Source organism: Danio aesculapii, chromosome 19 (genome assembly GCF_903798145.1).
Source record: "Danio aesculapii chromosome 19, fDanAes4.1, whole genome shotgun sequence".
Taxonomy (NCBI): Eukaryota; Metazoa; Chordata; class Actinopteri; order Cypriniformes; family Danionidae; genus Danio; species Danio aesculapii.
In genome coordinates this window covers 42,337,371-42,363,557 of record NC_079453.1, presented here as the reverse complement: position 1 = coordinate 42,363,557, position 26,187 = coordinate 42,337,371, and the positions used below count along the sequence as shown (strand labels likewise).

The 26,187-nt window shown below is 36.4% G+C and overlaps 1 protein-coding gene across 1 annotated transcript in view; it reads right to left on the bottom strand.

The window, feature by feature from the left end:
* The window catches only part of LOC130246323 (syndetin-like), a 382,903-nt gene that overhangs the window by 155,291 nt on the left and 201,425 nt on the right, over positions 1–26,187 (bottom strand). Inside the window, exon 21 of the mRNA XM_056479201.1 lies at positions 25,196–25,276. Coding sequence (XP_056335176.1) covers positions 25,196–25,276 — 81 coding nt within the window. The remainder of the gene's footprint in view (positions 1–25,195; positions 25,277–26,187) is intronic.

The window sequence follows — 26,187 nt, the reverse complement described above, 5'->3', positions numbered from 1 at the left end:
AAGGAGCAGGCATTGAAGATAAAACCAAAGAATCTTGATAAGCTCTATTGAAGCCCTGCCTTTCTTTGCCATTCCAGATGACTTTATTAATAAGTTATTTGAGTCACTGCAGAGAAATTCTTTTCCCACTGCACCATGACTTTATATTCTATACTGTACATTATTTTAAGTGACAAGCAAAGTCAGACCTTACTATCCTAATTAAATAATTAAAAATCAAGGCATGATCATATTTTATTTTGATACAATACGTGCAATCTAGAGGCCACTGGCTTTCATATACCGTAAGCCACTTCTGATACCAAATGATCAACTAGAAGTCAAGTTATTATTTTTTGTTCCTAAAACTTGGAGTGGTAGTGTACATAAATGTATATATAAATGTATAACTAATTAAATAAACAAACAAACAATATATTTTAGAATCAGATCAAAGGAAACATCACATTTTTAAGTTCTTTGCAATGACAAAAAAAATGGAAAAACTCCTATAAAATAATTTTGTGGTCTCTTTGTTGATTTCACCTTTAATTTATTTTAAAAGTCTATTGTTTACCTTTATAAGTATAGCCACTTTCCATATTGATAACTGTGCGGGTCTATTTAGCAACAATAACCACCTTATTTAACTGTTAATGTAGTGTGAAAAGCTATTTTGATCATTATACTTTCAAATGCAGAGTTGGTTATTGTTAAAAATGCTACTTTATAAAATTATTCCGCCATCTGTGCCACAAACAAACATCATTTTACCATTAATCTTCACGATAAACTCACCGAAGCGTTTATATGTTGACTGCAGAGCATTCTCAGACTAACAGCTCACAAATCACAGGCTTAATATAAAAGCTCCTAAAATAGTAGCAACTGCTATCTTGTATCCTCTCTATCTAATATGGCTTTACTTATGTAATTACTCCAGCTTCCAAATTGAAAAAGTGTCTGGAAACGCTGGGTCTGCTGCAGTACATTCTCATTTTCTCAAGCTGATAACAGTCCCATCCTTTGCTCTGTCAAAGATATACTGTGCTTATTTTAGAAATAACACAGAATCTCAATAACAGAAAGACAAATCTCTACTTTCCAGGGCTTTAGTACTACTACTACTATGAAGCTCTTTCTACAAAACAAGAACATATGGTGGAGACTGCCAATGCCGAACTGCATACTTCTTCAGTACATCTTCAAAAGCCACAGCTTTGGAAGTGATATTTTCTGTGGCTGTGATGGTATTGAAGGCTTTATAACCTCAAAACTATTCTTAATCCTTCTGGCTTCAAGGTCTAACATCATAATGGTATCATGCGGAAAACAGTGTATTTCGCACAAGGATCAGCTGAACATGGATACTCCTAAAATATGACTAGTGTTGTTGGATTTGCCCGTTTTCAGAATCAGATATTTGATTTGACTCATTTTAAACAAAAATCTGCTCATTCATTAAAATAAGCTAAAACAAAACAACTTTTGATGTTTGTTTAGGATAACTTTATTGTGTTATGCTCAATCCACTTAGATTTGTAAAAACTAATTGGAGAACTTAATTCCTTCATATTGTCCCAACACAAACTGATTGTGTGAAACCCAGCATTTTTTTACAGTGCGTGGAAATATAAATTTATTTAATCTATATATAACTTGAAAGCTTTTTTTAGGGTGTGACAGACCTTAAAAAGTCTTGGTTTCCTGAGCCCTGACTCTCTCCAAAGTAATGCAAATTGTCAGTTTCACAGCACGGCTGTGTCTATTGTCTTCTCAAACTGGTCAACTGGTCGGATGGTTAAAGGGTCTATATTGTAGCTTAAAGTTACTCAATACTACCAAAAAAATACAAAATATTTCTTTTTGAAAGGGAACTGTCACAGTATAGCTTTTGTACCTTTATTTCTGAGAGCGTAGTGCGAACAGGAGCAGTTTTGGAGCAGTTTTATTGAGTTACATACTGTGTATTCTAAAGCAATATACAGTGTTCAGCATAAATAAGTACATTCCTCTCAGATGTCTCTTTTAAATTGATATTTTCTATAGGATGCTTTACAATAATATTTTCGTGCATGTACTGTATATTAGATTAGTCAGTGCAAAACCAAAACTGGAACTAATCAAACAAAAAAATCTTAAAATCAGAGTCCAAAAATTTGTACACGCAAATAAATATGTTGGGGAAAAATATTATATTAAATTCTAATAAACAGGAATAAGTTGTTGAAATTTAGCTGAAATAAGTAGTTTGTATTTATTTATTTATTTATTTATTTATTTATTTATTTATTTATTTATTTATTTATTTATTTATTTATTTATTTATTTATTTATTATTTTTGCAATAATTAAATTCTTTGAATTTAAATATATTTATATTTTTGTTATGTGTTACGTTGTTATGTGGCCAAACTCCTATTTCAATGGATCAAATGGTTTATTAAAATGATTTTGTTTAAATGCATCGAAATATATTGACTATATTTTGGAAAGTTCGAGAATTTATCAATTATTGGTGTTAATCTGCACCCGATGATACAGTAAACTCCTTAATAAGCTGACATTTAACCGGCGTTCCAACTTTAACCGGCGTCCTAACCGGTTTCACTGACTATGTGAGTCAAATGCCTATCTGTATATCTTTCTAGTTCTAATGCACAAGCTTGAGTACAGTAATGAAGAACATCTTGGCGGTGTAATTTTAAAACAAACAGATGGTGTTCCCAAGATGCACTGTTCATAATGGGCTCTTCCTTTTGTAAGCATGTTTACAATGCGCTGGCACCAACATCGCTTTGATTTGTCCCTCTCAGGGGTTTCAGTGAGAAACGGGGCAGAAATGTCAGTTGGCAATTATCGTCTAATGTATTTCTCTGCTCATTTCTTATTCCTCCACTAATTCTCCAAATTCGTTTCTTATTATATGGGCGTCGAACGGAATTAGAGGTCTGATTTGCATGTGTCCTGCTCAGATTTGGATACTTCTGCGCTGGAACTCTTGAATGTCCATTTCTTAAGTTTATTTTTGAATTAGCAGGATAGGATATTGAAGAGCAGGAAGGGAAGAAAGAAAATCAGATCAACAGCTTTGGAGCTCATAAAGTTGTTTAAGATAAATTGAAAATAAAATAGAAAGTCAATCGATATTCGCTGTCAGTTTATACATTCTGCTCACAAGCAAATGTACTTTCTAAAAAATTCTGGCTCAGGATACTTGTTTGTTAGCTAAAATATGAATGTTATATATATTCAGAATAAATACTACTAATTTCTGCGGTTGTAATTAAAAGAAAGATTATTACCTATATAATTACATTTAGATATTCTTCTAAATAATTACTTTATAAATAAATAATCAATGGTCAATCCTAACAAGATGTTACTGTGGCTTCCATTTAAGTACACAAAACCTACAGCATTATAATTATAACTAATTATATTATAACTAATATAATTAAAACTATAAAATAATTAAATATTTTGTTTGTACTACCATTTAATTTTGGTCACACTTTATTTTAGGATCAAAATGAAGCTATTAACAAGCCATTAACTAACTCTATTAGTGTAGCCTATGCAGAACGTTGGAGAACTACACATATGCCAATACGTGAACTACAACTACCATAATGCCTTGCGCCAATCAACACCCGCTACAGCTGACAATAATCCGGTCACTCACTTACACACACAGGTGAAACTCATTCTCACTGATTACCAGGACTATAAGTACAACACACACACACTCTTCTTGGCTGAGTCTTGTTATTCTGTAACTTTACAAAGTATTTGCCTTATCTTACCTTGTCTAGCCGTGTTTTTGACCTTTTGCATTGTTTCATTGTTTCCGCCGCCTGTCCTGACCATTCGCCTGTTTTTGACTACGTATTTTGGATTACCTGTATGCTACTGTTTGCTCCTGTTATGACCTTTACCTGCCTGACTATTCTCTAAAATAAACTGCATTTGGACCCTCACATCTCCATTGTACCCCGACTACAATTAGCTCAGTAAACTACTAATTAGGTGCTTATTAATAGTTAGTAAGGTGGTAGTTGGGTTTTGGTATTGAGTAGGAATCAGATTAGGGATGTAGAATAAGATCATACGTTATACACTCGCCGGCCACTTTATTAGGTACACCTTACTAGTACCTGGTTGGTCCCCCTTTTGCCTTCAGGACTGCCTTAATCCTTTGTGGCATAGATTCAACAAGGTACTGGAAATATTCCTCAGAGATTTTGGTCCACATTGACATGATGGTATCATGCAGTTTCTGCAGATTTGTCAGCTGCACATCCATGATATGAATTTCCCGTTCCACCACATCCCAAAGGTGCTCTTTTGGATTGAGTTCTGGTGACTGGGAGGCCATTTAAGTACAGTGAACTCATTGTCATGTTCAAGAAACCATTCTGAGATGATGGAGGGATGAACATGGTCAGCAACAATACTCAGGTAGGCTGTGACGTTGACACAATGCTATGGTACTAATGGGCCCAAACTGTGCCAGAAAATATCTGGTGTGGTCTTCTGCTGCTGTAGCTCATCCGCCTCAAAGTTGGACGTGTTGTGCATTCAGAGATGCCCTTCTGCATACCTCGGTTGTAGCGAATGGTTATTTGAGTTACTGTTGCCTTACTATCAGCTGGAACTAGTCTGGCCATTCTCCTCTGACATCAACAAGGCATTTGTACCCCCAGAACTGCTTCTCACTTTATATTTTCTCTTTTTCGGACCATTCTCTGTAACCTTAGAGATGGTTGTGCGTGAAAATCACAGTAGATCAGCTGTTTCTGAAACACTCAGACCAGCCCATCTGGCAACAACAACCATGCCACATTCAAAGTCACTTAAATCACCTTTCTTCCCCATTCTGATGCTTGGTTTAACCTTCAGCAGATCGTCTTGACCATGTTTACATGCCTAAATGTATTGAGTTGCTACGATGTGATTGGCTGATTAAAAATTTGTGTTAACGAGCAGTTGGACAGGTGTACCTAATGAAATGTCCGGTTAGTGTAAGTGCGAATAAACAGTTAATATTCTAATAATAAGCAGGTAATAAGCCACTAATTAAAAGTGAGAATAGTTACTTACTGTAAGCTAAAATGTTTCCTTTATTCTAATTAATTACCTGTCATAATGAAATATGGGAATTCTTCTATATAAAACTATAGAAAGCAAAACAAACAACATCAGGTAGTTTAATTATGGAACTATTTTAAGTGATCAATTTAAAATAGCAACTAAAAATAAAGCTATTTGTTCAAATATAATTGCACAGACAGACATTCCATCACAAAAGCTTGATGTTTTCTTTACAGAACATGTTAGATTTAGTGATGCATTTCGTTCTTCAGCAGTATATCTCACAAACTGGCCAGAAACCAACCATTTAAACAGCCCAGCACACACCGAGGATACCCTAAGACTGCCTGATCTAATCCTGTGGGAGAAACATGGAGGCAGATGTCCTTGTGGACGGCTATAAACACAGGGGAGATAGAAATGTGGGAGGAAATAATTGATACCTCACCCCGAGCCGCCATCATGCCAGTCTGTGCCATGAGCCAAAGTCACAGTGCGCCGACTCTCACTATCCAACCACAGGCTTAAGGCTAACCGCCAAGCTGTTGAATGCACTGCAGCCAAAACCGCAGTGACCTGAGCAGGATTGTGTCTTGGCGGCATCAAGAAGTGATCATTATTGTCTGATTTCCATATGAACCAGATCAGGACTCAGGAGAAATTGTATTAGAATTATTCTGACTGTGTGGGATAGCACATCTATTTATTCAGGGTATATCCAGGAATCAGAGAGTGAAATTCAATACCTTATAAAGTCTACATGAAGCTGTGACCGTTTTTTTTTTTTTTTAATTGTGATGCAGTTCCTAGAAAAACTAAATATTAAAGGGTCACGAAACACCAGAACACATTTTTTGAGATGTTGACAGTCATATATATGTCCCACATTGCTAAAAACACTAATGGCCCATTTCCACTGAGTGGTACGGTACAATTCGGTATGCTTTTATGGCCGTTTCCACTGTCAAAAGGCGTACCGAACTGTACCAAACCACTTTTTCGGCACCCTTTTGAAAGGGTACCAAACACGGGAAAGGGTACCAATAGGTGGAGCTACACGCACATCTGAACGCTGATTGGTTACAGAGATAAGTCACGAGCTCATGGAGCTAGCCAGAATGAAATCAGGCTCCAGACAAATACAACAACATACAACAGCATACTCCCAAAAAACAGGACAATGTAAAATTGGCAGTGTTGACAGCTGCAATACTGCATGAATGCTAAAGCTTTAAGTAAAAGTGAAACCATCAACAAAAGCCTGACCCCTTTACACAGCCATTTAGAGGTCATATTTAGTTAACGATGTCAGAATTTACCAGTATTTTGGAATGGATGTGTTAACGGTCTTTTCCAGAAAAATTCTGGAACTTCCTTGTCTGTGTGAACAGCGCTTTTAAATTTACCAGTAAAGTCGTTCCGGAAATTTTTCGGATATTTACCGGTATCACTGTGTGAAAGGGGCTATTAACTACACAGCATCCCAATAGTTACAGATTAAATTCAGGCATACAACTATACACTGTATAATCAAAAAATTAGATAAAACGTAATACCTCGTAAAATAGCATTTAGCAAGTACAAATGAACTCAAAACTCACCATACAATTTTTTTAGTGCTAGTTTGGTGGTGAACAATTTATCTGTGCATGTCATTAAGAAAAAAATGTTCTTTCTTGTAATCTATAATTAAAGGGCATCTAGGTTACCCCTTTTTTCAGATTTAATATAAGTCTTTTGTGTCTCCAGAATGTGTCTGTAAAGTTTCCGCTCAAAACACCCATCAGATTATTTATTATAGCTTTCAGAAGATTCTGATTTTTAGCATTTAACAGCTTGTTGCTGTTTTTGAGGACTGTGCCTTTAAGGCTAGTCCTTCACGCCCACCATTTCCACATGTCTGTTAGCATGCCTTAATCTCTTCCCTCGGGTGCATCAGAGAACGGACAGACATGAAGGAAGCAGATCTCACATAACATTTGTGAGAAATACTACAGTAAGAACTGAGTAGGGCTAGACAGAATCTGCGGATATTTTTCGCTATTTCTGCGCAGAATTTTGTAAAAAATCTGCAGATTTATGCTGAATGATTTTGGGAGTATCATAACTAAAACCTTACTATAAGAAATAAAAAGTAACACCTTTTTAACTTGGATTTAATGTTTACAATGCAAATCCAATTAGATCCACTTTATTTGTAAGCAAAGCAAGTCTCTCACATAATATATCTACTAAAAGACAGAAAATATTACTGTACAAACTATATTGTAAATAAATCATATGAATATTTTCATATTAGTCAATAATATTAGGGAAATTAATTTAAAAACTAAATAAATATAAATTTACACACATTTACACAAGTCAATAAACAGAATCAATGATGGGCTAAAAATCTGCGGAATTCTGCTCGCGCAGATTCCGTGTGGGCCTACCAATGAGTATTTGATGTATTTGTTGTGGAGTTGCAATGATGAGTCACACACAATGTCGTTACAAAGTTCACACACACACACACGCACGCACGCGCATGCACACGCGCACGCACGCACGCACGCACGCACGCACGCACGCACGCACACACACACACACAGCGCACGCGTTTAGCTTTGCACTCTTTTTGCACACAAATGTGACAGGATACAGGTTAATCTCCACTGCTGTATGAATATCTGTTATGTTAATGTACAAAATAAACCTGATTTAACGTCCACAAACCGGGATTGAAGCGTCTTCTTTTATAATTGTTCTGACACGCGGCTGTGCTGATAAAGTAAAGCTGAAGTGAATCGCTGTAATTCATTACACACGTGCACTGTTTTTTTTAAACATTTTAAACTTGTAAAACTCACTCTTGATCATATTTGATGATGATTGATGATCCAAGCAAACTGAATAGACCTTTTATTCCCGGTTGCTTTGCGCAGGTCCGGACTTGTTGGTATGATTATACGCATTACTACAGAGACATGTTAATACGCAGCTGCCAATCAATTCTGTGGGCGGGGAAACCTTACTTATACATCAAGTTGCGGTTGGTCTCAAAACCTCTCCAATTGGTCCACTGTTTTTATGTTGCTAAATTGAAAAAAGCACTGGGTGTGTTTATATCACCCTAATATTACTGTCTATACACTATACCTACACATACGTCTGTCCAAACAGCTTGAAAAGTAGATTTTTCACCATAGGTGGCCTTTAAAATCTGAAAATGCACTTCCTGTTTGTTTTCAGTTAAATTCTCTGATTATGTCTGTCTGAGGGATTGGGCGTGGCTAACATACTTGACCACACCCCCTCCAACTGTCAGTTTTGACAGCAAACATAAATGGTGTGCAGGAGGAGTCCGTTAGGCTGTAAAAACTCTTTTAAAACCCATTTCCCAACATTTCTGAATGAAGTGCCTACTTTACTACATGCAATCAACTCACAGTAGAAAAAGCAAGTTACGGCCACTGTTTTCTTATTTAATATTCTGTTTCTCTAGCAACTGTGTCACAATAAAGAAAAAAAAACAGTTGCAGTTTCCGGTTCATGTGGACTTTAAGACTTTTTATACTTTTTAAGGGCCTTCAATTTCTCTAAAATTATTTTTAATATGTTTTAAGACCTTGCAGACACCCTTTTTTTTTTCAAAAGAGAAGCACAAATGCATGCATGCACTGATCGATCTGTACAACCAAAGCTGAAATTGATCTTTGTAGGAGGATTTATGGCTGGAGTTCAAGTAAAACATAGAAAAGAGTGAAATTGATCTTACTGAGAATAACAAAAAAACATGGCAAGGATTCAAATAAAACCTTTGTTCCATGCTAAAAACAGTACAATATTGCTGAACAGAAATGTGCACGGGGGTTTTGTTGATGTGGTAACACCCACAAACAGATGCTCAAACACCTGAATCAATTACACAAACATAAGCTTTTGTGCGTTTGCTATAAAAGCTGTGTTTACCGAGTGCTTTGAAGAAAAGCGGACTGAGGGAATGGATGGCATCGCTGAAGAGAGATAATCAGAGAAACACAGCTGGCCTGAGGGAGAAACTCACTATCAGATCTGAAGCGCAAGCCTTCAGCACTGCCCAGTGGACACACACATACGCACAAACACACATTCAAGCATCTACGTGCAGAAAGGCAGCTAAATACACACTCTTCATCCCAGGTTCTGCTTGTCACTAAATCGAGCTCAACTACAGGTTTCCGGAAATAATAGCTTACAATTTCAAGGAAGTCCCTATAAAGTAAACAAAAACCATGTTAGAAGACCTTACACTAATATCAGGCATTAAATTAAAGACTTACAAGTCCCCTAGAGTACAAAAGTGACCATTTTGAATCCATTCAGATAATCTCTGGGTCTGACTGATGCCCGTTTAGCTTAGCATAAATCATTGAATCAGATTAGACCATTAGCATCTCACTCAAAAATGTCAAAAAATTAATTGTCCTGTTTGCTTGGCTCCTCTGTAGTTACTTCATGTACTAAGACCAACAGAATATGAAAAGTTGATATTTTCCAGGCGCATATGGCTATGAACTAGCGTGTTAATCAAGGAAATTTTCTGCCGTACCATGGCTGCAGAAGGCACGATGATATTATGCCGCACCTAAAAATAGTCCCCTGTTGGGTAGCTAGGTAACAGGGCAGCATAATATCATTGCAGCAAAGTTCGTCGAGACATTTTGTTTGATTAAATTTTTATTTCCTTAAGATGTTTTTGTTTGATTAAAAAAAAAACAATTAGGAGACAGATGTTATTAAATTTCAAAGGTGATTCTTTTTAAATGTCTGGGTAAAAGACAATAACTTTTTTTGGCTTTGAACACAAAGGCTGTGTCTGAAATCGCATACTGCCATAATAATATAGTACGCTAAAAACAGTATGCGAGCTGAGTAAAATGTCAGAATTCACAGAAATATAAAAAATAGTATGCGAGAAGTACCCGGATGACCTACTACTTCCAGCGAGTTATGATTTTTTGCAGTTTTGGTTTTTGCAAATCCACCAGAGGCCGCTGTGTACGCTTTTTCAGATCTCAAATTTCTCTCAGGAGTGCCATTCGCACTCATATGCTGTTCTCATATAGATCCACCAGAGGCCGCTGTCGACTGAGTGACTCACCGATGACCCCACGCATACCTAACCAATAGTGTTTTCAACAGCAAACCAAAAAAAAAGAAAAGCCCTTGCGCCCGCCTGATTTTTACCACGTTTTCAGATCTGACCACGTTCTCACGCTGTTATTTACTTGTTTTATTTTTTGCCTTTTGTTTTTCTTTTACCTGTTTTCTGGAACCGTTCTTTGCCGGACTTGAACCCCGTCATCATGGTCAACTCGTGTTCAGACCAGAAGCGGAACGCGCGTATAAATCACACTATTCGTGCGTTAATAGATGCGTGTATAGTTTATTCGCTTCATTCGCACATCAAAATCCGCTTCATTCGCGCGTCAAAATCTGCTTCATTTGCATATCAAAATCCGCTTCATCCGCATGTCAAATTCACCTCCGAACAGATGCGGATTCGCGTCATGGGCAGGGCTTCTGTCTGCCAGGTGACTGTAGCTTCATAGATAAATGGCTAACATGGATTTTATTGAGAGAATAACTGTGTTTACGTGCTTTATGAAGGCTGAAAAACAGCATTGCTTTGTTTGGAGCCGTGTCTGAGTCCACTAGATCCTTTCAGAGGTGCACCCAGCACTGTGAGCTGACAAACTCCTCCAGAAACTTAACCTGGATGATGGAGGCTATCAGCGGTGCTTCTGACTGAGCCACGCCCAGTTTGATGAACTGTTGTCGTGTAGGCAGGAGGATTTTCCCCCAGGACACCAACAACATGCGCTACGTCATAATCATGTCCCCAAAAGAGCAAGCTTGAGCGTTTCGTGCGATTTACGCGTTAAGCGCGTCGAATGCACAAAACGATCCATTCGCGCCGCACCATTCACGCGTATCGTGCCGCAGGATGTCTATTCGCGTCTTTGCATTGACTTAACATGTAAATCACTCGCGCTTGACGGGTCTTCCGCGTCTGGTGTGAACACAGCATTACAGAGCATGATTCAATGTGAGTGCGTGATTTAATGAGTGCGTGATTCAATGTGACTACGTTAATTTTAACTCAGCAATTTATTTTAAAAGCTAACTTACTAAAATAAAAAGCAAATCACATCACATTTTAAAAAGTAATTAAAATATTATTACTCAGTTTTAAGTAATGCATTACTTGTTACTTAGAAAAGTAATATTATTATGTAGCTCGTGTTACTTGTAATGTGTTACCCAAAACACTGGGTAGAATGATAGAATAATATACGCCGAACAATAAGTAAAAACTGTATATAAAATGACAAAACTATAGAAAGATACTGAAGATTGAAAAACAGATAAAACCAAAAAAACAGACAGAATGACAGATAAAACAGTAGCTAGATATGACAGATGGGTTATGCATGTAGGGTTATTTATAGATGGACGTGTGCACATGAGCTCTGTGCTTTATTCCTGCACGTTCTTTCATTTTCTCAACCAAACCAGAAAAAGCTTGTCACGGGGATGAAAGAATCTAACGCTGGCAGATGTGTAAAGGACTGAAATGAGAAGAGCTGATGTAAAAAAAAGAAGATATTTGGCTTTGAGTGAAACAAGCCTCTTGAGATGGCTGCAATAAACTTCAAGCCCAGAGATCATGGATTCCCCTTGATTTCTCCAATGGACAGAATGCCATTAACAGCAAGCAGCAATCATGGGTAAATATTGTTCATGTGTGTGGCATGAAATGTGTCAAGTGTTCAGAAACATACCTATGACAAAATTAACAACAAAGCTCTGTTTTCCGAAATGATCCATGAAGTAACCCACAATCACTGGCCATTTTATTAGGTACACCTTACTAGTACCGGGTTGGACCCCCTTTTGCCTTCAGACGTGCCTTAATCCTTCGTGGCATAGATTCAACAAGGTACTGGAAATATTCCTCAGAGATTTTGGTCCATATTGACATGATAGCTTCACGCAGTTGCTCTATTCTGGTGACTGTTGTGGCCATTTGAGTCCAGTGAACTCTTTGTTATGTTCAAGAAACCAGTCTGAGATAATTCGAGCTTTATGAAATGGCGCATTGTCCTGCTGAAAGTAGCCATCAGAAGATGGGTACACTGTGGTCATAAAGGGATGGACAAGGGATGGGCAACATTTTTTCAATCTTCTATTGTCCAATTTTGGTGAGTCTGTGTGAATTATAGCCTCAGTTTCCTGTTCTTAGCTGACAGGAGTGGCACCCGGTGTGATCCTCTTGTACTGTAGCCCCATCCGCCTCAAGGTTGCATGTGTTGTGCATTCAGAGATGCTCTTCTGAATACCTCGGTTGTAATGAGTGGTTATTTGAGTTACTGTTGCCTTTCTATCAGCTGGAACCAGTCTGGCCATTCTCCTCTGACCTCTGGCATCAACAAGGCATTTGCACCCACAGAACTGCCGCTCACTGGATATTTCCTCTTTTCCCGACCATTCTCTGTAAACCCTAGAGATGGTTGTGCGTGAAAATCCCAGTAGATCAGCAGTTTCTAAATACTCATTCCAGCACGTCTGGCACCAACAACCATGCCACGTTCAAAGTCACTTAAATCACCTTTCTTCCCCATTCTGATGCTCAGTTTGAACTTCAGCAGATCGTTTTGACCATGTCTACATGCCTAAACGCATTGAGTTGTTGCCATGCGATTGGCTGATAAAATATTTGCATTTACGAGAAGTTGGAAAGGTGTACCTAATAAAGTGGCCGGTAAGTGTAGATTTGTCTAACATACTTTATAGAAATAATCTGCATATAGTAAAAAAAATAAGTAAAATAATACAATAATTTTGCATTAGTTCACATATTTACAGTATTTATTCATCTTTGCTAATCCTAGTTAATAGAAATAAAGTTGTTCATTGTTAATTCATGTCATTAACTAATGTTATCAAGCATGCATTTGGATTTCAGTAATACATTAGTAAATGCTGAACTATGATTAATAAATGCTGTACAAGTACTGCTCATTATAAGTTCATGTTAGTAAATACATTAACTAACATTAATTAATGAAACCCTATTGTAAAGTGTGACCGAAAGCTCACTGTCTTCCAATTATGCAAGAAGCTAAACTTTTCACAAGGCAGAGAGTGCATGTCGGGTAATAAATGATTTATCGAGCCATGCAAAAATAGCACAGTGCATGTGGGGGTGGAGCCTGAAGGCTTTTCCCTCTAAACATTTCGCTCTTTATCTGAGCTCTCCATGAAAAGACGAAATTGGGTCTCACAGGAGGTCTGGGTCTAGCAAAAAGAGGTGATAATGTTTAAAGAGCTTTTAATTCAGCCGCAGCCGCAGAATGAGATCGTTATATCTGCACGGGAAAGCAGACCACAGGTGTACGCACTCATGGGAAATACCCCCTCAGTAACAGCACGTATAGAAATCACATTCTTCTACGCTGTGCTTTACTTCTTCAAGTTTTAAAGTTCTCAGGTATTAAGTCATTCATTAAGTCAATTTTTAAGTAACACTAGGTATTTTTCTCAAACTGTGGCGCTAACAGATCTGTAAATGCCAAATCCAGCTGTGGTATTGATTGCTCAAAAGAGTTTATACTGAAGGTAAAGACCTTATTTAGGATAATTGTGAAATATTACAGTGCCAAACAAAGGCTTTACGTGATAAAACAATAATTGTTCAGCACAACGAAATATTAGTAGAAAAAGACAGCTTGTAAACATTATGGTTGCATCCGAAATTGCCTACTACTCATTTATAGGCATTACAGTACTTTCGACTTCACGACTGTTACAAAAGTATGTAATATGGCAAGTTATAGTCTCATAGTCTATTTCAGTGATGTCAAATTCAATTCCTCAAGGGCCGCAGCCCTGCACAGTTCAGTTCCAGCCCTGCTTTAACACATACCTGTAGGTTTCAGACAAGACTGAAAAGCTGCATCTCAAATGGCACACCATACACTATGTTCTCATGCACTATATACTTATGCACTTACACACTCAACAGCATAGTGCATGTATGTAGTGTCGTCATCAACCCGGTGTATGTATGTAGTGTCGTTTCCCTGACGACGTTTGGCGGTTGCCAAATCAGTGAAATTTAATGACCAAACTATCAAATAATACCTGCCATGAGTATAACCGCATTCACCATCGGGAGGCGCTATAACCACTCTCGTGGGAGAATTTTGCTTTCACAATCCAAAATAAATAAGGTTATACAACATGTGCACCCGATAGCTCCGCCCCTTCCATTACGTGAGCAAAGCTGCGGTCATTGAGTGTGTGAAGTGTCCATCATTCCACACTTCATTTTACCGCTGAATGAGTTCATCATCCAGGTAACTAAAATGTACTTAATATTTTTAGAGTTTTCAGTGTGAACGCACTACTTACACTTCCGAATGGCGTAGAATAGTGCATATAGTATGCGATTTGCTAAAGACTTAATTAGTTTGATCAACTGTGTTTAATTAGGGTTGGACCTAAACTGTGCGGGGCTGCGGCCCTCCAGGAATTGAGTTTGACATCTATGGTCTATATAGTATGAATGTGAGCAGTATGAATGGAATTTCATGTCCATTACATTGGCTCACTCCCATCTATGAATTACACTGCATGGCATCATGGGATACTCCATCTGATGTGCTCAACAGAAGTAAGTAATTCGGGTACATTTCATCTACTGTTTTTCGAATGCTATGGATTCAGATATAATACTCGACTCATGTACTGTTTTTCACATACTATATAGTAGGGAAGTATACACTTCTGAACGCAGCAAATGATTCCTGGAACTCCTGGAAATGGTGATTATTTTCTCACCCCTGTTGTTCCAAATTTCACTTTCTTCTGTGAAACAAATACAAATATTTAAAACATTTCTTTATATGGTGATCCCATGCAAGTCGATGGTAACACCGGTGTTGTTTTGGACATCTTTAACTTTCATTTAATGGATAAAAACCTCCTTCAGAATTCTTCCAGCTGATGTTTTCATACATGCTTGGAGCAACTGATGGTTGGGTTTCCCTATTGAATGCAAAATAAGATATAGGCTACTATATCTTGTAAACAAAAATGTTGGAAGCCGCAAACATTGTAATCCATAGTAGAAAAAACAAATACTAAAGAAGTCAATGTTACCAATTTCAATTAAATTCAAGATTATTTCTATAGCGCTTTTACAATGTAGACTGTGTCAAAGCGGCTTAACATAGATGTTCTAGTAAATTGAAATAGAAACTGTGTCAGTCCAGTATTCAGAGTTGAAGTTCAGTTTAGTTCAGTTCAGTGTGCGACAGCAGTGAGGAACAAGCTTCACCAATTGACGAAAGTGAAGGGAAAAAAACCCTCGAGAGAAACCAAGCTCAGGTGGCCACGACCATTTCTCCAACTTCTTGTGCAGAGCTGCAGTCTAGAGATTTCCAATATTCTTTAAAATATCTTCTTTTGTGTTCAACAGAAATAAAAAACTTGTTGGGAACAAGTCAAGGGTGGGTAAATGATGACAGAATTGTACCATCACGTCCTGTAGGCTGCAAGGTTCATCAAATCCCAATCTGGCTCCAATTTGGAGTCGGAGCAACATCTTGAACACTTCAAACCATCGCTGAACAATAAGTCAAGTGCAGCAAGGTCACCAATGACATATATAAAGGAAGACTGGACTTCTCTGACCTGTGTGCATGTGCCAATGTGTAGGCCCTATAGAAACAGTGCACAGGGGTCATCACAGGCAGCAGAATACAACACAGTATATATTGTGAAACATTCCTCTCTCAACACTCTGTTGCAGGTTTGTGCTTTCTCCCATCTCTTATACGCATAAGCATACACAAACACAATTTTACACTGCAAATTCCGTGAGGGATTATTAGCCCACATTAAGAGGAATTGAAATATGGTTTTAGACCACAATAATTCATCAGTATGAAGTACAATATCAATTCGTCTTGGGAAAGACATATATAAGTCCTGCACAACAGCCAGAGGGATCTTGAGCCATTCTTCTTGCAGAATAGTGACTAGGTCACTACGTGATGCTGATGGAAGAAAACATTTAGCATCTGGGTGGTACGCTTTTTTGGGGCTTCTCCACACCGTAACTCTCCCAGAAGTGAAAAAGACAGTAAAGGTGGACTCATCAGAGAACAATACATGTTTCACATTGTCCACCACCCAAGATTTTCGCTGCTGGCACCAATGATTGGACTGGGTCCATATCCAGACCAGATGGTGGACCAAAACACATCCCTTCATCCAAGACACCATGGAGACTAGCCCTCAGAACGGACCCCAGCAAAGACCTCGGTTTATGAGACAAGTCTACACAGATCGCTATGGCTTGAACGCATCCCATCTGGCAGCGGAGACTTGTAACTCGACCAAGAAGGACAGTCATAATGCTCGTTTTCACTTTCCACAGATTAATTAGTTATTTTTAAATACAACATAATTATTATTAATTATTTTAAATAATTAATTATTTTTAATTACTAACTACATTAAATGAAATGATTACAATCAATGTCGAATAGGAATTGATTGTGTTTTTAGGTATCATCTAAGAAATGAACATCACCTACGGTTCATAAATGTTTTTGTTTTCATTGTGAATTTAGTTTAAATTAACTAATGTTAACCATTAGAGCATTTTGGCACAGTGTTAATGTACAATAGCCCTAGTTGAAGATTTTTCAACAGATATTTCAGCATGTAATAGGTCAGATTAATGTGAAAATGTTCATGTTTGAACTATTAAACTAACTAATGAAGTCTCCAAGCATGTCAAGCTGTTATGAACACCACTCCAATTGTACTTTACAGGTTAAACCAACAAAGAATTATTTGGTCATTATTTTGATGGTGTGTTTGTTGAACTTAAGTTACATTGAATCTGCATGCCAACTAATTCTCATTAGATTTTAAGTAGACTGTTAGGTTGGGGGTGGGGTAAGTGTAAGTTGACATGTACTTGCAAAGTTTCTTATAGTCAGTTAAATGTCTGTTGAAGGACCAATATCAACAGATATTAGGCAGTCAGTCACCAATACTCAAATGGACTATCAAAATAAAGTGTAATCAATTAATAGCATTATTTTGACGTTCCTAAGATATCAATATTTTGCGCATATTTTGACATATTTGTCTAATAAGAAGCAACCTACAAGCCTCAGCATTTCATAGATACGTTACGTTAAGCAAATTGCCATTATTTCCATCAGTCTCTCAGAACTTCATTGCTGTCCATCCTCCAACACGACTTCTTACCATTTAACAAATGTTACAAATATTCAGAACTATTAAAACAGAGCGTCTATAAAAAGCTCGGCCATAATAAATCATCACTAGCTAGAATAATCTTAAAAACCTGCCTGTACCTCCAGCCAATAAACGATTGCTCTCAAGACTCTTCAGGCCATCAATTCTCAGCACTATCTCAGATACCTGAGGCTCTGCCAGCATAACTGATGCAGTCGCTTGATATGTGATGCAAGAGGTGCCAAAAGTCTGGGAGCTAATCTCTGATATGTCCCGACAGCCCACGGGAACACAGCAGAAATGTAGGAGGTCTGTCCGCCACTGATGACCCAATCATTGACGGGGATATACAGTATACTGTCTCACTGTCAGTGGTGCAAGCTTATCTGTAGTATTCTACCTCATATCTACTGAAACAGAGTGATGATGGGCAAAGAAGAACTCATCATATATGTGGTAAAAACAAATGCTTTCAGAGAGTTAAAGGGGATCTATTATGCAAAACTCACTTTTATAAGGGGTTTAAACAAAGTTGTGTGGCAACAGTGTGTAAATATAACCAGCGTCTAATGGTAAAAATGAATTAATTAAATTTTTTTATAATCACACTTGATAAAAACAGACTGCAGAAACACTTTGATTGACATTCTGCCTTTCAGATGCCATCAGAGGGGGAAAGCCCCACCCACTAGTGACGATCTTTCCCTCATTAGCATATACAGCCCTGAGTGAGAAGCAGCCATCAGCTATTAAAGTTTTTACAAAGTAATAATAATGTCAGCGACTAAGAGGCATTATTAATGTGGTTTTAGGATGCACAAATTAAGTCTCAATAGCAGCCGATTCAAATGTCATCACTCAATTGAATGGGCGTTATCAGTGGTTATCAGCTGATAGATTTAGGCGAGTATGGGCCTTCTGCGCTTCTGTTATCATCCATACACATGGTTAATCAGCTCAAGGTCACATATGGCTAAAGCCAGAAGTTAACAAGAATTATTTATATTATTAAATAAATTTCCTATAAATTGTGTTTTATTAACGTCTACCTCTACCCCAACCCTAAACCCAACTGTCACAGTAATGTAAAAACAGATCTGGATCTGGAGTCTTCTCTATTAGTATAGCTGATTAACCATATGGATGGATGATAACAGCCTTCTGAGCCTACCAGTAGGCGCAGAAGGCCCCTACTGGCCCATTTCTATCAGCTGATAACCACTGATAACGCCTAATCAATAGAGTGATAACATTCTAAGCGGGTCTCCATAGACTGCCTTCTTTTAAACCACTTATTTTTACTAACTTTCTTTTAACCACTTTCTTTTCCCTAAAGATGTACTCCACTTTTTTTTTTGGAAATAGGCCCATTTTACAAGTGCCTAAAAGTTAAACAATAGGGTTTTAGCATTTTTAAATCCACTCAATCAATCTCCAGAAGCACTTTTAGCTTAGCATAAATAACTGAATCGGATTAGACCATTAGTATCTCGCTTAAAAAAAAATTCAAAAGTGTTTAGATATTTTTCCTATCAAAATTAAATAGGCAAGGCAAGTTTATTTATCTAGCACATTTCATACACAATTGTAATCCAAAGTGCTTTACATAAACAAGAATAAAAGAAACAAGAAAATAAAAACAACAAAGAAATAAATATGATTAAAAACGGATAAAAACAGATTAAAATGTGTTAAAACGGGGTTTAAAGGAATGAAAAGAAAAAGAATGACATTATAGTGCGATCTGTGGGACATAGCACAGTGCTCATTCAGTAAAGGCACAGCTGAACAGATGTGTTTTCAGTCTTGATTTGAATGTGCCTAATGTTGGAGCACATCTGATCATTTCTGGAAGCTGATTCCAGCAGCGAGGGGCCACAGTAGCCGAAGGCTGATTCACCCTACTTTGACTGATCTCTTGGAATTTCAAGTTTATTTGATCCTAAAGATCTGATCTGTTAGGTTTGCATTCAGTGAGCATATCTGTAATGTCTTGAGGTCCTTGGCCATTTAGTGATTTATGGACAAGTAAAAATACTTTAAAATCTATTCCGGATGTAACTGGGAGCCAGTGTAAAGACCTGAGGACATGTGTGATGTGCTCTGAGATGAGCTGCAACTGTCTTTTGGGGAGGCCAGCGAGGAGTCCATTACATTAATCCATCCTGCTGCTGATAAAAGGATAAACAGGTTTCTCTAAGTCCTCACTGGAAACAAAGCATCTAATTCTCGCAATGTTTTTGAGATGATAGTATGCTGATTTAGTTATTGCTTTGACATGACTATTGAAACTCAAATCTGACTCCAAAGTCACACCAAGATTCTTGACCTTATTTTTTGTTTGACCCTTGGAGCCAAGGTACACATTTACTTGAGAACCTCATTCCTGCTCTCAAATGCAATGACTTCAGTGGTCTCTTTGTTTAACTGAAGAAAGTTTTGGCACATTCTACTGTTAATTTCATCAATGCATTGGCTGAGATTGTCAATGGGGCTGTAGTCATTAGGCAATGAGGCTAAAAAGGAATACTAGTGAAAATAGGAACATTTAACAGGAAAATTATCAAAACTTTTTTACAATTTTTGAGCGAGATGCTCTTGGGGACTATTGAGCCTATTTTCAAATAAGTGGAATGTTCTTTTAATATGCTGCTTTTCCCCCTATTAGTTTAGGGAACCAGATAACCGAAGCCTTATTAGTAGCCCATCTGCAACCTTGTTAACAGAAACTGCTCTTCCCCAGAGTCATTAAATGCTCACAGTTGATTCTAGCTAGCTTACATGCAGCTAGCAAAACAAATTTGCTGATAATGAACACAGGAATAAAGCACAAAAGGGAAGAAAAGCCAGCATAAGGACCTTGTTCTCACATTGTGCAATAGCATACCAGCAATACTTTTTAAAGTGAAACTTATAATATATGTATTAAAATGCAAATGATTTCTGTAACAGCAAAGCTGAATTTTCATCACACATACAATACAGTACTTTCTAGTTGCCTACATTTAAACTTATTTATTTTATTTTTTTTTTTCATTTTTAGAATTCTCTGGTAAATAGAAAGTTCAAAATAAGAGCTTTTATTAAAATATAGTGTTTTTAACATAATAAAAGTATTTTAAGGAAAATATAGTATGCTGTATATAACAAATATAATATGTTTTTTACACTGTAATACCTAACAGTAAAAATCACTAAATTAAATAAGATAGTTTAACTTCATTCATTCATTTTCTTTATGGCTTAGTCCTTTTATTAATCTGGGGTTGCCACAGCGGAATGAACCGTCAACTTATCCAACACAATTTACACAACTGATGCCCTTCCAGTTGCAACCCATGGGAAACACCCATACACCCCATTCACAAACATACACTATAGACAATTGAGCTTACCCAATTCACCTATAGCGCATGTCTTTGCACTTGTGGGGGAAACTGGAGCACCTGGAGATAACCCATGTGAACACGGGGAGAACATGCAAACTCCATACAGAAATGCCAACTGACCCAGCCGAGGCTCAAACCAGCGACTTTCTTGCTGTGAGGCAACAGCGCAACCCCCTGCGCCACCGCACCGCCCTATAGTTTAACTTAAACTTTTTTTTTAAAGTTACGTTGACTTAATAAAAAGAGTTATGGTAACTCTTTATGGAGTTATATTAAGCAGAACTCAAATGTATTGAGTTACAAATTATTTTATTATATTTTTGTTCGTTTTAATTCGTCACGGTTATTTAATCGTAAAGGCTTCACAACACCATGTTTCTGCACGGAACAAAACTGCGGCAACTAAACAAAGTTATACCAACTCAAAACCGCTCCAATTGGTCCACCGTTTTTATGTTGTTAAATTGAAATAAAATGATTGGGTGTGTTTATATCACCAATATGACGGTCTATACACTATACCTACACACATGTCTGTCCAAACAGCTTGAAAAGTATATTTTTCACCATAGGTGCCATTTAAGTTACTAATACTCTAAATCTTTAATGAAATCAACTCAAATAATATATGTGTGTATTAATAATAATAATAATAATAATAATAATAATAAAGATAATAATAATAATAATAATAATAATAATAATAAAGATACTGATAATAATAATAATAATAATAATAATAATAATAATAATAATAATAATAATAATAATAATAATAATAATAAAGATACTGATAATAATAATAATAAAGATACTGATGATAATAATAATAATAATAATATAGATACTGATAATAATAATAATAATAATAATAATAATAATAATAATAATAATAATAATAATAATAATAATAAAAATACTGATAATAATAATAATAATAATCATAATCATAGTCCTAATAATAATAATAATAATAATAATAATAATAATAATAATAATAAAGATACTGATAATAATATTAATAATAATAATAATAATAATAAAGATACTGATAATAATAACAATAATATTAATAATAATAATGATACTGATAATAATAATCATAATAATAATAAAGATACTGATTGATACTGGCATTTCATACACCAAAAATAATACATACAACGTAAAAATAAAAAACGAAATGCAAAAAAAAAAAAAACACTTCAATTCTGTGAAAAATAACCTGACCACAAAATGACATCAGAAATAGCACATCGTGAAGTGTACAGCATATCAAAACTGCAGGGCACCGCTGCCACTGCTTGACATGCCACGCCAAAACCCCACTTTTAAATAAGAACAGTAAAAAAACAATCTCCCTTGACTCTGTTTGCTATATTTAATGGAAAGTTCTTGCTGAGCTAATCATAAAAGTGTGATTGCTTTATCCACAGAAGATACCTGTAAAGCTGCCTCAAAATGCAGCCAAAACCTAATACATTTTTGGAGACAGCTTAATCTCTCGCCTGCAATTTCAGGCTGGGAACACTATGGTGACTATAAAATGCTGTCTAGGTAGGTTTAAGACCTGTTCACAAAAGTAGATGAAATTATGATGATAAAGATATAGTTTTTAAAAACACTACGTTTTTATTCCAACTAAAGCACAATAGCTATAATGATAAAGATGAAGAGGAACAGTTATACTCAATTTCAAAACCAAACATTTCAGCTGATGAGCGCTAATTTCAGCCAATCAGAATCCATCTTTAAAAAGCACAAGTATTTAAAGCACCAAGTAACTAAAAGAACATGGTTATACAGAAATTAACGATGAAACAAATCTGCAAATCTTTCTTTTCTATTTATTTATGCTTTTGAATTGCATTGTGGGACCTTGATCAGTCCTCCAACAACTTTTAATGCTGAAATGTTCGAAAAAAGTTACTTTTAATTACATTTTTAATAGTTTGGCATATGTGATATACACACATACCAAACTATTTGTACACTACCTGACAAAAGTTTTGCCGCCTATCCAAGTTTTAGGAACAACAAATAATAACTTGACTTCTAGTTGATCATTTGGTATCAGAGGTGGCTTATATGAAATGCAAAGGCCTCTAGATTATGCTTATTTAACCAAAATAAAACATGATCATGTCTTGATTTTTAATTGAGTGACAAAAGTCTTGACACTTAACAGAAATAATGTCCAGTATAGAATATAAAGTCATGGTGCAGTGGAAAAAGAATTAATATTGTGTATGACTCCCTTGAGCTTGGAGGACTGCAACCATACATCTCAACAATGACTCAAATAACTTATCAATAAAGTCATCTGGAATGACAAAGTCTTGCAGGACTCCCGGAGATCATCAAGATTATTTGGATTCATCTTCAATGCCTCCTTCTTCATCTTACTCCAGACATGCTCAATAATGTTTATGTCTGATGACTGGACTGGCCAATCCTGGGGCACCTTGACCTTCTTTGCTTTCAGGAACTTTGATGTGGAGGCTGAAGTATGAGAAGGAGCGCGATACTGCTGAAGAATTTGCCCTCTCCCTTGGTCTGTAATGTAATGGGCTGCATAAATGTCTCAATACCTCAGGCTATTGCCATTCACTCTGCAGATATACCACACACCCTCATACTGAATTTAACCCTAAACCAGAGATGCCCAAACTAAGGCCTGTGGGCCAAAGTTGGCCCATTTAATTTTTGATTTTGCCCACCATCCTATCTAAGAGGAGAGTGAGTATGATGTAGAGGGTTGTGGTGAATGCCTTTAATACAAAGATCATCATTTCTTGACATAACCTTTTTTGTTTGTTTTATTGCTGAGCTTTAAAAAAAAGAAAACTGAAATAAAATGTCTCAATAAAATGTAAATGAATCAAATTTTCAAATTGTATATACTGTCACTTGACGGACAGAGGACTATGCAGAAGACATCGGCAAGCAAATCAAGGCAAAAACTTGTGTAATTTGTTTTAAATTAGATTGTTTTGTATTAGTTAATATAAAGCAACATTTTCTAGTCATTTTTAAACATTAAATGAAATTAGGAAATTACCCATGGTAAACTTCCCCACCTATATTTACCTTAGGCCCACTAGCCTCAATCAAGTTTGGTTTTTGGCCCCTCGTAAGAAAAAGTTTGGGCACCCCTACCCTAAACCATGCCTTTTCCTTCACCAAACTTGACTAAATTCTATGAGAATCTTGGGTCCATGCGGGTTCAAATAGGTCTTCTGCTGTATTTGTGATGATTGAGATGCAGTTCAACAGATGATTCATCAGGAAAATCTACCTTCTGCCACTTTTTTTTAAATGATCAACTAGACGTCCAGTTATTATTTGTTGCTCTTACAACTGAGATCGGCAACAATATTTTTGGCAGGTAGTGTATATTGTTTGGGATGGTGTTCTAAATTACAGTAAACAGTAATACTGCCAGTACTTTTTCTGCTATTTAACGGACTTAATAATCTCTATACAATTTATTTTACAATATATTGTTTCAAACTACTAAAATGTCAACAACTCACTTTGTTAAACTGCACAGTTGAATTTTCAACGTAAAAAGTCGAAAGCAGCTATAAAGATCCAATAATACAATTGATAACTGTAAATAAACAGTAAAAAACATGATTATAAATGATGAAACCTTTAATTAATGATTGTTTTACTGTGTATTGTGCATTAATGTGGATGCTAATGTAGTGATCTTTATTGTTACCATTTGTATGAACAGGTCTTTTTAGGCCCCATTTACACTTCAAAATGTATTTAAATTCACATAAAACTGATACTCAAAAAAACTAGCTCAACTATACAAGTGATAATACGTAGTGCTCAGAAGAAATGCATTTAAACACATGCTAGAACAGATGGAAATGGTAATAAGTAGTACACAGCTTACCATTACTGATCAAATCACTGAAATTGCATGTTAATACCAGGTAGAAACAGCCCACAATCTCAGACGGAACACTACAACTCTCAAGTCTGATTGAATACAGCAAATAAGTACCTCGTTGTGCTCTTTGACACTCAGACATCTGGGGGAAAAGGATCCCATATAATGACTGGCCATTTGTGCTGCAAATAGAGGTTTATGGTGCATTGTGGGTATCAAACCTTTGGCCCAGAGAGCCATAATGGGTGCAGCCATGGAAACTAAAGGACATTTATTACAAGAGCGCAGGGCCATGGAAGTGTGATTAACTCACCTGTGGCTGCTACGGCTGAAAGTAGGAAGGGGCAAAGATGACAGGCCCAATGAGAGGCTTTAGGGGACTCGGATAAATGCACACTACCATTTCCACTTAGATTTATAATGGTTATGTATTAGAGACCAAAAGAGGAGATGAACCACTGGAGTAAGAGAGGCAGGGGGAAAAAATAGTGCATTAAAAGAGTCATGTTTTACTCACCATGTCTATTAGGCTCTCCTGGATTCGGCTGAGAGTGGTCCTCAATCTGCTGCTGATCAAACCCAGGCCAGAAGATTCATACTGTAGGTGAGAGCAGAACACACTGCGTGAGAAAGAGATTTTATTGACCATTGGAAATACACACACTTCACAAACCCAAACTGGAAAGGATACATGCTACTGATCATATCTTAAAAATGACACAAACACACATACACTTGTTTTGGTGGTTTATGAGGACTCATAAATGTTGTCGTTGTCGTTGACAACATGTATTGTGTATTCTAAACCCAACCCTTATAGGAAAAACTTTTTTTTTCTACAGCCACATACTCAAAAGTCTTTAAATATTTTGTTATATTTGCTTTTATTTTCTATTCTAACTTCTATTTCTCAATAGAATTGAGAAGTCACCTATTGTTATTGTTCCAGTTCCTATTATTATTATTCTTCCACCGTGATTTGAATGGCAGCCCATATAACCGTAGGAAAGTTATGAAATTTGGCACATGGATAGAGGACATTTCATTTTTCAAATGGACCAGTTTTGAACCGTAAGTTGCAAATTCTTTTTTTGTACTTGATTCAGTGGTTTATGCAAATGCAAACTGACACCAAATAAAAAAAATTCTAAAATTAATAGTTTGTAAAACCTACTTTTTCGAACTTGTCCTAGACAGTTTATCCAATTGACAAAAAGGTATCAAAAGAAAGCTGATTAGTGAAACGGTTGTGAAATAGTACGCAAACGAATTGTTCAAAGATAAAATTGAACATGAGGCCATATCTCCCCAATGTTTTGAGTTATTCTCATCAAACTTGTTGGGTGCTATGACAGCTATAGTATGTCTCACATGGATTTATAAAGTACATATTGTAGTGAATTGTATCATAACATATTACATTGTATCGTATCATCTCGTAATGTATCATATTGTATTGTATTATTATTTTTTGTATAAAAATAAGAGAGAAAATACCTAAGCTGGATT